The following is an 18,421-nucleotide window of genomic DNA, read 5'->3' as shown; positions in this document are numbered from 1 at the left end:
TTAAGATGGGTAATACATTCTTTAGAGTCGTTTGCTACGTTAACGATGCTGTCCTTATCACCGATTCTGAAGAGAATCTCCAAAGGCTACTGCATGCATTTAATATTAAAGCTACTACTACTACTATCGGTTTACAGCGTTCTCCGACGCCTTCCGACTCCTAACCATCCGACTGTCATCTGCCATTCTTCTCTGTTTAACCATAGACCTGGAGGGATTTCTCTTTCCTCTAGTTCTTTTTCAATTCCCTCCCTCCAGCTTCTTCTCGGCCTTCCTCTTTTTCTTCTCCCTTGTGGTGTCCATGCCAAAATCTGCTTAGGGATCCTGTCATCTGGCATTCTCTGTACATGGCCGTACCATATTAGTTGTTTTGTTTTTATGTCATCAATTATTGTATGTGTTGATCGGATAGCTCAGTGCGACTAGCGGCTGACCCACACTTCACTTCGCCTTGAGGTATGTGAGTTCAAGCCCAGCCTAGGCCATCGGAAAAACAAAAAGGCTAATGCGCCAGTATAAAATTCTAAATATGAATCTGGCGCTTAGACTGGAATATGCGGGCATCTGATCGACCTATGAGGGAGCAGTACGGCAAGGGATAAGGGCTTGCGGCTCGGTGATACTTCCCCATAGATCCCTACCGAAGGGCGTTGACGCCTAAGAACGGTGTAATACAATACAATTATTGTATGTGTGACTTCCATCATTTCTCGTATTCTTTCATTTAGTATCCGATCTCTTCTTGATTTGCCTGCTGCTCTTCTCCAGAAGTCCATTTCTGCTACTAGTAGCATTTTCTCCGTTCTTTGTTTCAGTGGCCAAACTTCACTGCCATATGTGATTATACTTTTAAGTATGCTATTGTATATAAGCTGTTTGTTCGCTTTAGATATTGGGTGGAATGCATAAAACGTAGTACCTACTAATGCTTCAAGTACGTACTACATTTTTGAAGAATTTGCTACACTTACAAAGCATTTGCTTTCCTCCGTAGCATCTGCTACTATTTACCAAATACATAGAAGGATGTACTACGCTTTTGAAGTATTTGCTAGTTTAGTAGAATTTGCTTCAGTTTAGGTGAAGTTGGTGGATGAACGACTTCGGCGTAGGTGTTTTTGTTAAAAAATGGCAGAATTTATGAATGTTCGTCGTAGAAAAATCTACAAACCAGGAAGAAGATACAATGACGATATTTATCGTAAAATGTTTAGGTAATTATCATGAATAGTGCAGTTTTATTCATACAGTGCGCTGGAATAAGTGTTACCCCCCATATTAACTCATTTATTTTTAGTATATAAGCAAAACGCTCGGAGAGGTCAATTTTTAAAATAATCATAGTATATTATAGCATCAATGTTTCGAACTTTACGCAATCCCTCTTCAGGTGACAGTCATAACTTTGATTTTTTAAATGGGAAAGTACATCATGTGACCTCCCATTTAAAAGCTTCTGAAATACTGATTACAAAAATGTATTATAATACTTGGGCAAAATTTCGGTCAAGTGCCTAGGTTTTTTTTTATTATTTCATTAAAGGCAGCAGTTAATTTATTCAATGCAGTTTCTTTTTCATTTTTAATTTTTGGGATCATTCTTTTATCAAATGAAATGTGCTGGTTTTCAAGAAGATTAACAAACAATACTTGTTCATTTTTATCCACGCTTAACTCATTTGTCGCTTCGGAATCGGAACCACTCATTTTTACTCACTACTCTCTTATTCTAATAATAATTAGGTATGTAAAAATGTGAATTCACAAAACACAAAAGCACATGAAAAACTAGTTCTAATACGATTGGTGTGATGCGCACAAGGGCACAACAGCTGGCGTACGTTTAGTAGTAGATCCTTCAGGTCAGTTGAAGGTACTTCGGTTGTGTAGCACGGTCTTCTCAGCAAAGCACCTACTTTTGTGTAAAAGAAAATGCTACAAATTAGATACTATTTGCTGAAGCAATAGCATCTACTACGTTTTATGCATTCCACCCATTGTCTGGTCCCACAGAATACCGTTCATCATGGATATGGCTTTTCTACCCTGTATGTTTCTGTCTTTTATAGCAGCATCGAGTGTTCCATCTTGAGTTATCTTCATGCCCAGGTACTTGTATTCATCGCAGTGTTTAATTTCTACCCCATCGTCTAATGTAATGGACTGCTTTGTTCCTCCAATACACATGGCTTCAGTTTTCTTAATGTTGACTTCGAGACCCCATTTGTTATATTCTTCTATTAGTTTCCGGGTCATGTAACTCAGGTTGTCATGATCCTGAGCAATCAGAATTTAATCATCAGCGAAACATAAGGTGTATAGTGTTGTGTCGTCATTGAGAGGGATTCCCATGCCACTACATTTTCTCTTCCACTATAATATTAAAGCTAAAGAACTAAATATGCTCATCAACACCGATAATACTAAGTGCCTAGTAATTTCCAAAGAACCGGTAAGATGCAAATTAGAAATTGACTCTAAAACTGTGGAACAGGTGAGTCACTTCAAATATCTTGGAGAGGAAATAACAAGCTATGGAAATCTCTCAAAAGAGGTCAGAGAACAAACAATGAAAGCAGCTAGAATCTCGGGATGTCTGAAAGAAATCGTATGAAAGAACAAACATCTAAATACTGAAAGCAAAGTCAAAATACATAAAACAACAATAAGAACTATTATAACATATGCGGCAGAAAGAAGACCAGACACAAATAGAACGTTACAAATGATGAGAACAGTTGAAATGAGAACAGTAAGAGGTATACAAGGCAAAACTCCACGTGACAGAATAAGAAGTGAAGACATCAGACAAAACTGTGAAATACAGGACATAGGAAGGTGAGTCAGACAGAGACGAAGATATTGGAACAAACATATCAAGAGAATGGAGGACAGCAGACTGGTTAAAAGCCAAAAACGAATAACCCAGTAGGTAAAAGACCACAGGGTATACCACCAAAACGATGGCGAGAAGACTGGACCTCATCGTCCGGGGAAGACTTAATGGCAATGAACAAGCAGTAGCCTACTCGCATGATCGATCATGCTAGAAAGAAGGAGAAGAAGAAGAAGAAAAAGACTATTGAAGATCAATACGAAATGTGAAAAATACTAATAATATGAATATAACAATTTTCTCACCAATTGAATTGCACACTTACCTGTAAATCCGCAGTTAAACCTCCTCTGAACACCCACGGTTCCTGCTCACCGCTCATAAACGTTTCCTTCCATCCTTTCGAAAACCCTACACCAAAAAGTACTTTAATATTTGTGAACACACATAAATACGCGGCGCAGCGCATCTAGACTTATACATACATTTACGCCATCATCAATTTGTTACGCTTGCAAATAAGCTGTACTTACCCATACTTGAAAGCTTAAAAATTTGCTTATTTATTACAGCTATGCATAGGTACAAAATGTAACGAGTGTGCATTTTGGTAAAAAATATACTACATGTCGATTTATAACGTTCTCCGCCGTTTTCCGACTTTCAATCGCTACTTCGTCCGGTTGTTCCATTGGTCCTCCTCTATGACCCTTTCTCTCAGGTCTTTATCTATTCCTTCGCTCCAGCTTGTTCTACTGTCCGAACTGTCTAAACCAGATAAGTTGTTTTGTTGATAAGTCATCCGCGATTGTTCGTTTGATTCCTATTATTTCTCTAATCCGTTCGTTGGTAATCATTTCTCTTCTAGATCTTCCTGCAGCTCTTCTCCAAAAATCCATTTCCGTTGCTCTCAGCGTTGCCAGTGTTCTTTCTTTCAGTGGCCATACCTCACAGCTGTATAGAGTGATATCTTTCACAATCCTCTTTTTCCTCACTATCCTCACTATCCACTTTCATTATCCTCTTTTTATTTGCTTTGCTTTGCTGATGAATTGGTGCCATAAAATACTGTTTAACATTGTGATGGCTTTTCTACCTGGCGTATTTCTTTCTCTTATGACTTTGTCTTATGTTCCATCGTGCGAAATATTGATACCTAGATATTTGTAGTAGTAGTACTGCTTTATCGTGGTAATGTCTAATATGAGATCTTTTTGTTCTCCTCCAGTGCACAAATGTTCGGTTTTCTTTTTATTCACTTCTAACGTGAAATTAACACTGGGATTGCAGTACTGTCAGGATAGGAATGCGCATTCAGTGTTGCCACAGTGCCTGTGCGACGCTCTTGAGAGAGAAATCAACAACTGGTGAAGACCGACAACCCTGTGCGTTTATTCCCCATTAGAAATGTATTGCCCTATCTTAGCCGTACTGCATTCTCGGTGTGAATTTCTCAATAGACCCCATATATCATACTCTTCAAATCATTTTCAGGCCATATCGTCATAATCTTTAGCCATTATTACTTGATCGTCTGCAAAGTTAATCGTATATTATACCATAGTGTTGGTGAGTGGTATCCCCATTGCTCTACATTCTTTCCATCATATTGTTTCTATCTTTTAAAAGCACTTTCGAGGTATATTTTAAATAAAGTGGAGGGCAGACAACATCCTTGCTTTAATCCATTCGATGTTACAAATCCTGTTGTTATTTGCGTCCCTGTTTTTATTTTTGTTATGGGTTGCTTGTGTAGTACTTTGACGGATTTTATTAATTCTATATTAATATATTCGTGCTTTCCATTAATTTCCACAGCAATGAACAACCTATGAATTTCTTGATTCCGTGCTACCTTTTTTTCTATTATCTCGATTAAGAAGAAAATGTGGTCAATACCTGTACCAAATCCTGCTTCTTCTGCTTCAGAATCTAAATATTCTTTCTCGATTCGATTACTCAAAACCTTTCCATATATTCTACTCCCAGATCCGATAACAGCTATTCGGTAAAAAATATGAACTTTCCGAAAGCCAAACGGCAGTCTATTAATATCTTACTCTGATTATCATATTATTCTTCTATGAATGAACTTTGTGAATGATTTAGTGATGTGATTAATCAGGCTTATAAAATGTAATTATCACACAATTGGGCATTTAGTTCTTCGGATTTGTAACAAATGTAGACTGCAGCCAGTCCTCCTATATTTTACCGCTATTATATGCTGTTAAAAAGTGCAACTACATTATCAAGGAATTGTTTATTTGATTTATTTGATGGAATCTTTGCAGTGTACAGTAAAGTACGAGGTCTGGCTATTAAATAACGAGACTGCGCACGCAGAAGGCGTCCTAGAGGAGAAGAGTGGGAAACGAATGCAGCATTGGATAGCTGGAAGTGTCTACTCTTCCAGTACGAAAACGCACGTTTTTGTCGCTGTAGTAGTATTTTTTTGTAGAGGTTAGAAAAGAACGTGTTTTTTTCTCGTGCCGATAACAATGTGTGACGAAAAACATGAGCAACGGATTAATGTAAAATTTCTCGTTAAATTAAAAAAACTCCGACTGAGTGCTATAATTTGTTGAAAAAGGCCTATGGTGAGAATTCTCTATCTCGTGCGCGTGTTTTTGAATGGTATAAACGGTTGTCTGAAGGCCGAGAGAGCGCCGAAGATGACCAACGTCCTGGTCGACCTGTCTCTGTTTCAACTCCGCAAACAGTGACCAAAATTAATGAAATTGTGCGCGGAGATCGTCGTATGAGCATTCGGATGATTGCTGAGACTGTAAACGCCGATATAAAGAAACTGTCAGAAAAATTTTACATAAAGAAAGTCTGTGCGAAGTTTGTCCCAAAAATTTGACCCCTGACCAAAAGCTCGTATGTCAACAGATCGCTGTCTGTGAAGCGTTATTTAGCCGCTAGAGGCATTCCAGTGCTCGAACACCCACCGTACTCGCCTGATGTAGCACCCTGTAACTTTTTCCTGTTTCCGAAGATCAAGTCTGCCTTAAAAGGAATCCGGTTCGAGTCGATGGAGGTGAAGCGAAAAACGGCGGAGCTCCTAAAAGCTCTAACAAAAGAAGACTTCCAGCATTGCTTTGACCAATGGAAAAAACGAAGAACGGTTTGTGGCGAGGGAAGGGGAATATATTGAAGGAGAGCATTCGATTGTAGAATAATTTTTAAAATAAAACTCTTTTTCATAAGCAGTCTCGTTATTTATTTAATAGCCGGACCCTCGTATAGTTGGACCTGCTGCCTTATTGTTTTTAGTGCTACAAAAAGATGCTCTGATTTAAAGTCGTGTTTCACCTTCTTCATAATAGCTGATCCGTCCGATACAGTCCTGTCCGATGCAAATGATTTTTCTATGTGGGACTTCCATGTATCTAAGATTCTTGATGGTTGGTGATAACATTTATACCGCTATCTTTTATGCTTTTGGGTAACTTGCTCTGCACAGATCTTCAAGATGCACGATTTAACACCATAAAAGAGGCCGGAGAAGTAGCATCGAAGCATTCTTAGTTTGATACCAAAAGAGAGGAAGTGGCTTTTGAAGAAGGTCTCATCCGGTTGAAGTTGGATCTAGCTTTTCCGATGAGCGCCCGATCTCCTGGTTGTTGGTCCATTCTTAAATAACGTAGTTTGGTTAACGTAGAGTTGACCTGTTATCTTTTTCTTGCTAATTATCATGATCTTTGTCTTCTTTACATTTATATTGAATGCATATTGTTGACTGTAATACGTGATTTTGTTTATAAGGACTTGTAGGTCTTCTAGTATGGTGTTATCTGCATATCTGATGTTGTTTAGCCCGTAACCGAGTAGAATACCTTTTTCAATTTGGTGCAAAGCTTAGATAAATATTCTTTCAAAGTAGAGATTGAAAATTAGAGGAGACAAAATACAGTCTTGTCTCACTACACGCATGAATTTCACATTTACGGTGTATTCACCTTCAACTCTGAGATGTGTGATCTGGTTCCGGTAAAGGTTTCTAATTCTTTGTTGTTAATTTCTACTTCTTTTAGTATTTCCATCATTTTGGCGTGCTGTACTCGATCAAACTCTTTCTCGTAATCAATCAGACATGCGTATACGTTGCAATTGACTTGAATTAACTGTATATTAGCGTAATAAGTATCGCAATTTCAGCCATTTGCAGCATATATTAATTTTTGTTATTATAGTTCTATATTATTATAGTGAAGAGAAATAAGGATGCAGCGATATAAAAAAAAATTACAAAATATACGCAAACAGCGCCAATTCAACAACATCATGGACTAGAAAATTAAATTTACGCAATTTAAATTACGCAAAAAGAGCCACCTATATCCTTATATTATACTACATTTCTTGGAAGATGCGTACATGTGTAAGTTCCCTGAGTATACGATGGCATCGATGGTGGGAAATGACCGCCAGCTTGAGAAAAAAATATTATATTAATACACATAGATCAAGATCATATCTGTAGAAATACAGTATTTCAACGTTACAGAAATGTTATTTTCCACTTTTGTTAAAATTTCTGTTGGTACAAACTTGCAAAATGCTCATATAAATATATTTTTATTAATTTTTTTTTAATTAACGTCAATTGTTAGTGTTCATTTAAAGATTTAATAGCGTTAAATTGAAAAATATGCTTTATTAGGCTACATACATGCACCACAACTGTAAAAATATTTGATTTATTAACTACATGATATACAGCAGTTTAGTTTTAAATTATATGTACGGTCTATAAATAATGGCAACACTGCGCACCGTCGAGTACCAGACAGTCCCCACTTCCCAAGCTAATGCACATGATTCTCGCCGATTCGGCGATTAAACATCGATAGTGGACTAAGCAATGTTGCCGATTTTAACGCTTCATTCAGTCGTCTATATCTAATGGAAAACTAAACGTATTGTATAAAACATACACAGAATTTCCAACAGAATATAAAATGTGTCCCTGATGCACGGAAAATGACATATAACACTGATTGATTATTGTAAGAAAAGAAAGTGGAAAAGAATTCAAAAATAAATAGAAAATATAATTTAAAAAAAACTAATACGTTCTAAAAATTAAATGGCAAAAAATTAAAAGGGAGCTAAAAAATCTATGTTTACTGGTAATTCAAAATACTGACTCATACATAAAATATTGGCAAATTATAAGCTCATAAAGCTTAATTTTAATACTGATATTTTATTATTATAAAATGTAGGAATTTTTTTGTCCACTCTGTAAAGTTAAACATAACCAAACCATCTTAACCCCATGCTCTCTCATTTTGGCATCAATTGGTACTCTCAGGTACTCTTAAGACTTCCCCTAATATACGCATTCTTAATTTTATCCTTTTTTACCATCCATTTAAGCATTCGACTCATCCATTTAAGCATTTTCATTTCCACATGAATTCGTTATTCCTCTTTCTTTTAACTCCCCAACATTCAATTCCATACATTATAACTGGTCTTAGAGTTGTTTCACAGAATTCTCCCTTCAGCTTCATTGGAATGTTTCTGTCACACAACACACCACTCGCTTCCTGCCTCTTCATCCATCCAACCCTAATTACACTGTATGTATCTTCATCTATTTCTCCATTACTCTGTATAGTTCTACAATAAAGTCAAGAGAGTCATTAATATTCAGTACAACAGGGTACTATTGTTAAAAATGTGTACTTAAATAAACAAGGGATCATTCCATAAAACAGGTAGAGCCTACCTGTTTTGTCTACCTGGTAGATCCCTTGTTGATAGAACTTCACACCTCGAATAATAGCTGAACATTAATGAGTCTCTTAGATATATTGTCGTGCTATTATACCGATCCTAGGTTCTTAAAACTATTGCTTTTCACGATAATTTCACCATCCAAAGATGTCATTTTAATTGTAGTAACTCCATCTGTAAATGAACATTCCAAATGCTCTATTTTAAGTTTCTTCTAAGTTTTAAAACTTTTTTCTTTAAGAGGCTACAGTAGCGCGTCATCAAAACGGAAACACGTTCCAAGATTGCGGCTTTAATTTTGAATATTTTGTCGAGATATTTGGCACACATATTCGTCATATACCTAGTAAAGAATTGCGGTATAGGACTCAATTTGAGAAATATGTTAGTATGTGGAAATTACTCTCTAATTAAATACAATGTTAAAAAAACGAGCCTGTACCGCCATTAAGAAGAACAAAAAAATACACTTTATTCAGATAAACTTTTTTATCCCATGCCTAGATTTTGTGTCACATGGAACTACTAAAATTTTTTATCTCTAACAACAAATCGAACATATTATAATTAATAACTGATTAGGCAACATGCAGAAATAGTCACTGTCATTTTGACAAACCTGCGTCAGATTTCTAAGTGTAATAGCACGATTCTCTTATCTGTTCTGTTATCTGTATCGATATCTGTTCAGTGCAGTAGTGTATTATTTTAAGAATTCGTTAGTATTGATCCATAGGAAAGTAGTGTTTCATTATAATTAATTTATTATATTTTTGTGTAACAGAACTAAGTTGTTGGACTATTTGAAAAAATAGATTATTGTTAATTGTGAGTTTTACTTGTAGGTAAGTATATTTTACGTAACAATATTTCGAATTCTAATGCGAGTATATAAAGTTTTAGGAGGATTTTTAGTCTAGAAATATCATCAATAGTTTAAAATTTAAATTTAAATATTTATTTTTATAAATATTTATTTACTGATAATAAAATTGTTTTCTATTACTTCCATTTAGCGCGTCTATGAGTATGATGTCACAATATTCAAGTTATGTCAAATAATCCCGATTCACTGTTGCCAAAGTTTCGCAGAACTTTAGAAAAAAGGTGTGCTACTATCTCCCGAACTTATATTGATGATGCGCTACTGTTGGCTCTTAATAAACTGCCAAACTACTTTTTTACATCCTTTTCGTGAATTAGTAATTTATTATTTTCATCTTGGATACTAATTTGATTAACATCTTCTGCTTTCTTTGCTCTATATTTGGCTATTGTATACAGGGTGTTAGTAAATAAGTATGAAAAACTTTAAGGGATAATGAAAAAATAATGACAGTTTGTTCTATAAACGTATGTTCGCAAATGCTTCGTTTCCAAGATACGGGGTGTTGAAATTTTTTTTTAAAACTGCGAATTTTTTTATTGCTCTAATGCCTGGTTGCACCAACAGATCTTAAGCTCCAGCTTAGCTAAGCTCTACTTATAGATAGGGCCTTCTTGAGTATCGCTTACGTTGCACCATAATTTTAGGTTCTTACCTTATTATCAATTGTATCTATTATTATATTATGGTATTCTTATTGTAATATATTATAATTATATTATATTAATTCTTATGATATTCTCGACTTAATCTTAAGATCTGTTGTTGCAACCGGGCATTAGACTTTTTAAGCTATGAAAATTAAATTTGATGGATTTTAAGAGGTAGTTATTGCGCATTTTTTGGCAAACAAATGATAATTTTATATTCATCACTGGCGCGCCTACGGGTAATGGTCTGATTTTTTTTAAAGAAAAAAATAGTACGCCACTGAGATATTTTAAATTAAAAATTATTTTTGTATTCCACGTTTAATTTATGATAAAGAACCTATCTTGTCTTTTTTTCATATGGTGCACCGTTTTTATGCAAGAAAATAAAACATCTTCGCGCGTATTTTTCATTTCGTAATACATTATCAAGAACTCTCTTGATATCTCCAATATAATAATGCCAAACTAGAACAATAACAGAAAATATTTCTAAAAAGATTTTAACTATGTGCAAGGCTACAACAAATGTCCAAAATTACCTCCTTTAAAGGTGACAGCGTAATTTTATATTCATCATTGGCGCGAATTTTTTAAAGCAAAAAATAGTACGCCACTGAGATTTTTTAAATTAAAAATCATTTTTGAATTCCTCGTTCAATTTACGACCAAAAATCGTTTTGTCTTTTTTTCATATGAGGCGCCGTTTTTATGCAAAAAAATAAAATATCTTAACGTTTACAAAGTATTTGAAATAAGTTTCTATGCATATGGAATCTACCTCGAATAATTTGTAAGCGCTAAGATGTTTTATTTTTTTGTATAAAAACGGCACCGCATATGAAAAAAGACAAGAATGATATTTTGTCGTAAATTGAACGAGGAATTCAAAACTGATTTTTAATTTGACGTTTCTCAGTGGCGTACTATTTTTTTCTTTAAAAAGTTCAGACCATTACCTGTACGGGCGCCAATAGGGAATATAAAATTATTCTGTCACCTTTAAAGGAGGTAATTTTGAACATTTGTTGTAGCTTTGCACCTAGTTAAAATCTTTTTAGTAATATTTTCTGTTATTGCTCTACTTTGGTATTATTATATTGGAGAGTTCTTGATAATGTATTAAGAAATAAAAAATACGCTCGAAGGTGTTTTATTTTTTCGCATAAAAACGGTGCACCGTAGGAAAAAAATACAAGAAAGGTTATTTTTCATAAATTAAACGTGGAATACAAAAATAATTTTTAATTTGAAATATCTCAGTGGCGTACCATTTTTGTCTTTAAAAAAATTCAGACCATTACCCGTAGGCGCGCCAATGATGAATATAAAATTGTTATTTGTTTGCCAAAAAATGCGCAATAACTACCTCTTGAAACCCACCAAATGTAATTTTCATATCTCAACCGGTCTTAGAGCAATAAAAAAATTGGCAGTTTGAAATAAAAATTTCAACACCCTGTATCTCGGAAATAAAGCATTTGCGGACATACGTTTATAGAGTAAACTGCCATTATTTTTTCATGTAGAATTATCCCTTAAAGTTTTTCATACTTATTTACTAACACCCTGTATATCTTTGTTTCTCCTCCTCCTGCTACACGCTTCTGCTTTGGCTTTTGGTATTACTACTTTCAGGTTTCTTTATTCTCAAACTTCATTCCTGACAATTTCCACGTATTTCAATAGCGGTATTTCTAATGAGCCTTCTTCTTCTGTGAGTACCGTGCCCAAAGCTTAGGCGTGGGTAGCTTCCATTACAATTTGCCGATATAAAATTGCAAAATTGATACTAGCCATATTCCTTCAAATTGTATTAGGACTTTCCTTCATGTTCCAAAACATTTTTTCTACTATTCTTGCCCTAACAGTTTCTTCAACCTTTTTCACTTTTTAACATCCTATATTTGATGGCTTTTGTCCACTCGGTATATCATAAAAATTTCATAAGGATTTTATTTAACATTTCGAATTGCGTCTTAAAATCTTCGAACGAGAATAAACATAATCTAAATGTTTATTTATACAACCAGGAGCCGCTAGCGAGATTAAGTGTCATGCTTTAGCTATGTGAAATCCTTTTTTTATATCCCACTTCCTCGTTCCTCTTACATGGATTTAAAAGAATTACCTGAGTTTGCAAGTAAGAAATATCAGAGTATTTTTAGCCACATAAGCTCTGCTTTGGTTCGACGTTATTGTGTAATACTAACATTTTCTATACAATGTAATGTACTTAGGATAAAACAAGACACAAAAGAAAAACAGCAATAGTTGAACATCTATTGTAAGTATGATATTGGTACTGTGAGGAATAGAGGCCAAATAATTATTTATAAACATTTTTCAAATAACAATTGATATTTTCATAAAGACGGCAATTAAGAAAATTTGACCAAAGAATTGAGCTAAAAAGAACCATTGTTAATAACAATTTGAAAAACGTATTTTACAGGTTTCAATATTTCATGAATTTAGTTAACACGACTGTCCATTTTTGCGTTATCAGCCATACTAGGTTGTTCAATAAGTTTTGCGGTTCGATAAGAAAATCACGATTTTATGGTTTAAAATACACTTTATTATTCAGTAATAGTTTCCCTGAACATCAATACACTTGTTCCAACGAGATTCCAATTTATAAATTCCATCCCTGCAGAAGAATCTGAAAGGGCTGCAAAATACGCTTCCACAGCTGTTATGACTTCATCATTTGATAAAAAACTCTCAGAAAAGAACAAGCGGGTTTCAGAAGGGGAAGATCCTGTATACACCAAATTTCGACGGCAAGAATCATCATAGACGAAACTATAGAGAAGAACGCAGCCTTGATAATGGCCTTTATAGACTTTGCTAAAGCCTTCGACAGCATAAAACATACAGCCCTGTAGAAAATCTTAAGGTTAAATAGGTTACCTCCTAAGATCATTGGAATAATCAAAATGATGTATCAGAAAACAACATGTCAGGTATTGCATAAAGAGCAAATGACAGATAAAATACCAATTGAAGTAGGTTTAAAACAAGGTTGCATACTGTCACCTTTGCTCTTCAATATATGTCTTAATCATATACTGGAAAAAACAATTGAAAGACAAAATGGGATCCCTTGGAACTACCTTCAGAACAAGAAACTAGCAGATATGGAATACGCAGATAATATCTGTTTCGTAGCGAACACAATAGATGATATATGAAGAGCATGTTAAGGAAGCTAGAGGTAAAATCGGCAGAACTGGGTCTTAAAATCAACACGAATAAGACAGTAGAGATGAGAATAGGAGTAACTAACTGTGATAAACTATACATCAACCAACAAGAAATAAAACAGGTTCAAGAATTTTGCTACCTAGGCAGTATAATCAGTGCAAAAGGTGGAGCTCAAGCAGATATTAAACAGAGAATACGAAAAGCACAACAAGCCTTTGGAACCCTCTCAAATATATGGAGATCAACACAGATTAGCCGAAATACTAAAATAAGGCAATTTAATAGTAACGCGAAAACTGTGCTACTTTATGGGAGTGAAACATGGGCAATAACTGACGGAAATTTAAATAAAATCCAAGTTTTTGTAAATAGATGTCTACGTAAAATTCTAAAGGTATATTGGCCCAATACCATATTAAATGTAGCACTATGGAGGAAAACCAAACAAGAACCTATCAGAACAACAAAAAAGAGGAAAAGATGGAACTGGCTGGGACACACCCTGAGGAAAGAAAATGCAGACATAACAAAACAGGCACTCAAAAGAACAACAAAAAAGAGGAAAAGATGGAACTGGCTGGGACACACCCTGAGGAAAGAAAATGCAGACATAACAAAACAGGCACTCAAATGGAATGCAGTTGGACGAAGAAGCAGAGGACGCCCGACCAAAACATGGAGGAGTACCATTGAAGAAGACCACAAAAGTATGAAGAAAACCTGGGGAGAAATAGCAACCATGGCCAGAAATAGAGGATAATGGAGAAGCTTCGTGGATGTCCTATGCTCTTTCATGGAGTAACAGGATTGGATATATATATTTAATAAAAAACGCTTTCAACGCATGATTTTTTTTTAGGTATTGAAACAGATGGAAGTCGCTAGGGGCCAAATGTGCTGAATACGGTGGACACTCCAACAATTCGAACTTTAATTCATGGATTTTAGCCATTGTTAAAATTCTCCTATGACACGCTGCATTTTCCTGATAAAAAAGGATTTTTTTCTTCTGCAAACTGGGTCTTTCTTCACGAGTTTTTTCCTTTAGCTGATCCAAAAGGTTACAATAATATTCAGAATTTATTGTTTTAGCAGTTTGTAAACTGAAATCCACAAACAAAATTCCTCTCGCATCCCAAAAAACTGATGCTAACACCTTCTTGGCCGATTTCTGGACGCGAACTCGTTTCGTAGCCGAAGAACTAGGTTCACACCACTCTTTAGCTTTTTTTTTGTGATTCAAGATCGTGGTGATATACCCACGTCTCATCCATAGTGATGAATCGACGCAAAAAATCTACTTTATCCTTTCGAAAACGCTCTAAATGTTACGAGAAAGTCGTGTTTTTGTTCTGTTATTAGCTTCTGAACATAGCTTTCTGGAACCCAATACTTCAGTCAGAATATTCTTACACTGCCTAATAGTCTGGGCAGATTATCGGAGAACAGGCCATTTTTGGGAAAAGTTATTTACCAGCAATTTTATTGCTGGAATCGAATCTTATGATTGTATATATTAATAATATAGGCATGCAAAGTCCGCAGATAGTGTGCTACTTTTTTTATAAACAAAATGGCGCCCGAAAATCGTGTTTTTTTTCAATGTTTGCTCTATAACTCCAAAGATTTACACCAAAAAACACCCAAATAAAAATTCACCACAATTAAATTCCGCATTTTCCGGGGAAAATTTTCGTCGAAGTAAATCGGGAAAAACACGCTTCTATGCAGAATTTAATTCAGGTGAATTTTTATTTGGGTGTTTTTGGTGTAAATCTTTGGAGTTATAGAGCAAAAATTAAAAAAAAAACACGATTTTCGGGCGCCATTTTGTTTATAAAAAAAGTAGCACACTATCTGCGGACTTTGCATGCCTATATTATTAATATATACAATCGTATAACTTTTCCTTGTATTTTGCTAATTAGCCCAGAGTATAATGAGATGCCTAGGGCTTCTACTAAATCTTTTTCAATCACTCGACGAATTTCCAATACCATATCCCGTATTTTTTTTTACTATTTCTGGGGTTGTTGGTGTTTTTGAACGCCCTTGACGTTGATCGTCTGCAAGACTTGTACGACCACGTTTGAATTCAGTCACCCATCTTTGTACTGTACTAATCGAAGGCGAAGAGTCCTTATATTGTTCAGTAAGGGAAAAACCCTTACTGCCTTACTAATAAAACACTCGTATTCTAAGGTTATTCCGTATTTATATCTAGAATACTTATCCTAAATATAAGGTAGATATAATACGAAAATAATTTGTTACCAATAAACTCGGTATAAGTTAGTTATAAGTATTCCCACTTTATTCCGAAATAATAGTTTGGCAACGGCGCAATCTTCTACACAAATGCATAAAACAACGATATGAAACGGGTGAAATATGTCAATTTTGACTTTTCTCTACAACTGACAAACCAAATTCCTTCATTTTTTAGAACTTTGTTATTGTCTGCTATATTTTAGTAAATCGTTATTTCGTATGTTGTATGTTGAGTTTGAGTATTTCATAAAATGGCTTCAAATAAAAGAGAACGTTGCATTAAATGGGAAACTAAAGAAAAAGTAAACAAATTGATTTATTTTACTTATAAATGCAATGTAAATACACTAATTTCAGCATATTTTGAAGAATATTGTGAGAGATTTTCTACATATTATAGAAAATAAAGACCTTATTATTCTTGTAAAGTGGAGGATAAGCCTCATCCTCGCTTGTTCACAGTAAGTGAATCACCTGTTAATTTTTCTAAAAACCTTACATCATCTTAAGGAAACCACATTTTTATTGTGCAGTATTTGAAAAGGAATTTATGCTTTCTTTGAAAGTTTTCCTTTTTCGTGTAGTTTCCATCAGGTTAATTAAATTATCAACTTCCTCGTTAGCTGCAATACCTCTTAAACACATTTTTTTTATTACCTATATATATCTACTCACAAAACAAATAAAAAAATAATATATTTTTCCTTCTGATGACTTTGACAGTCACAAAATAGGTTATACCAGACTTAAACAAGGGTGTGGGTCGGTATAAACTTGGACTAAATTCTTATACCAAGTATAACCTATACCTAAGTTATTCCATGTTTATTGGTAGTGATTTTGCCTATACCTGATTTATTCTCAGTATAACTTTTATACTTCGTTTATTAGTAACAGTGTTACTGTATAATATAATATGTATCCAAAATATGTATATAATTTAAGCATAATTATAATTAGGTCGATACAGAAGATGTTGTTTCTATAATTACAAACAAAGCGAAGGTTGATTAATAAAGTTTGTTTAGGTAACCTCGCTAGTAAGTAACGATACTCACGTATCGTTTACTTTCAAAGTCCAAAATAAAGATTGATATAAAAGCCTGAAGAGGAGTAAAAGAGAGGCATTAATATTTCATTATAGATTGTTATTATAGTTAGCATTTGTGCGAGATGGGCGTCTGAACGACTACCCCGCGAAACAACATCTTCCTAACCGTGCGATTATGGATGTTGTAAACCTTTAAATACAAGTATAAGTTAGAGTCAATGTTTGCCTAGTTCCGATAGTTGGCTCCCTTTCCGTCCCTTAAGGACCCAACACGACATGGCGATCCTGCCACTTTCAACATTCGTTAATAAATTTCCTTTGCTTTTAAACCTTCCAAAAATAAAAATTCAATTACTTTTGTATTTGTGTTTTCATTGTAAAACATGTGACACGTCGATAATAAATGGCTTGTAAACAAAGAATGAAGTGACAGCATAACAAAATAAAATTAGGCCAGTAGCAACGCCCTCTCTTATCGAACCGCAAAACTTATTGAACAACCTAGTAATAAACAAAAACAAATCGCTTGCGCAACGCCGCTCTGCCGTTCTATCGCGCATACCTGCAACTGAAGACGCCATATGCAAACCTATTTGATGTCAAATATACCATCTGCAGACAAAATGCCAGAGCTGAAATATTAAAAAATGGACAAAACAAATTACGCCCTAGATAACTACAACTAAAAATGGACAGTTCGGTGAAATAATTAAAATATTGGGAATTTGTGGCCAAATCATGAGTTGAATATAAAATACGTTTTTACTTTATCAATGATGTCATATGCGTACCTTTATAAAGTAAATAGGTTTGTAGTTGTAAGTTGTAAGGTAAATTATTATGACTATTAATTTATTTTTACTATACCTCGTTTTTAAACCAGGAGGAGTAATTAAAATTTACCGCGCCGTAATGCTTGTTTGTAATGGTCCAACAGCAGGCAAGTTTACTCCACTAAACTATGAAATTTTGAAACTATCGACACTTATGAAATTTTGACACTATTGACATTTAAAATTCATAGGTTAATTAATAGTCCTGTCGCCAGGGGGGGTACAACGGCCTCCTTAATTCAGATGGACTTACCCAAGTTTTGTCATGTATTTTGACCCGTAGAACACGAATTTTTTGGGTAACAGTTGATCCGGATGTCGATAAGTTTGTTATAAACAAAGAACTTGAGGAATTACATAACAGCGATTTTTCGCAAAACAAAACATTTTTTTGTATTTTTTGGGTGATTCTCAGCAAAAAATGGTCTTACAAGTTTTTTCATAGGATGCATAGTTTTAGAGATAAACGCGGTTGAACTTTCAAAAAATCGAAAAAGTGCAATTTTTGAACCCGACTAACTTTTGATTAAAAAATAAAATAGCAATTCTGCTTACTGCATTTGAAAGTTCAAGTCAAATTCTATCGGTTTTGATTATTCGCATTGCTAAAAATTAAGTTTTTGTTTGTTAAACAAAGCCATAAACACATAGTGTTTCCCGTGCCCAATGCATGCGTTTTAATGTACGTAATCTACGTAGAAATTGTGTGTATGCGCGCCTACTCGTTCGATTTCAAATGGGAAATGCATTGAAAATATCATTCAATCACTATGTATTTATAGCTTTGTTTAACGATAAAAATATTAATTTTTAGCAATGAAAGTTATCAAAACCGATAGAATTTGACTTGAACTTTCAAATGCGGTATAGTGTAGGAAACAGAGGTTGAACCTTGCAAAATGGACACAAGTCCGGTTTTATTTTTTTTCTGGC

The 18,421-nt window shown here is 34.5% G+C and overlaps 1 protein-coding gene across 2 annotated transcripts in view; it reads right to left on the bottom strand.

Annotated features, from left to right (window-relative positions):
• The window catches only part of LOC114331269 (protein O-GlcNAcase), a 106,895-nt gene that overhangs the window by 18,523 nt on the left and 69,951 nt on the right, over positions 1-18,421 (bottom strand). Inside the window, exons 12-13 of one of the 2 annotated variants that reach the window (XM_028280782.2) lie at positions 7,220-7,273; positions 3,162-3,247 (exon numbers count right to left, since the gene is read on the bottom strand). In XM_028280782.2, coding sequence (XP_028136583.2) covers positions 3,162-3,247; positions 7,220-7,273 — 140 coding nt within the window. The remainder of the gene's footprint in view (positions 1-3,161; positions 3,248-7,219; positions 7,274-18,421) is intronic. The other variant, XM_050649189.1, reaches the window with a different exon arrangement.

Source organism: Diabrotica virgifera, chromosome 4 (genome assembly GCF_917563875.1).
Source record: "Diabrotica virgifera virgifera chromosome 4, PGI_DIABVI_V3a".
NCBI classification, from domain to species: domain Eukaryota; kingdom Metazoa; phylum Arthropoda; class Insecta; order Coleoptera; family Chrysomelidae; genus Diabrotica; species Diabrotica virgifera.
Note: the sequence above shows the minus strand (reverse complement) of the source record. Positions and strands in the feature narration are given on the sequence as shown.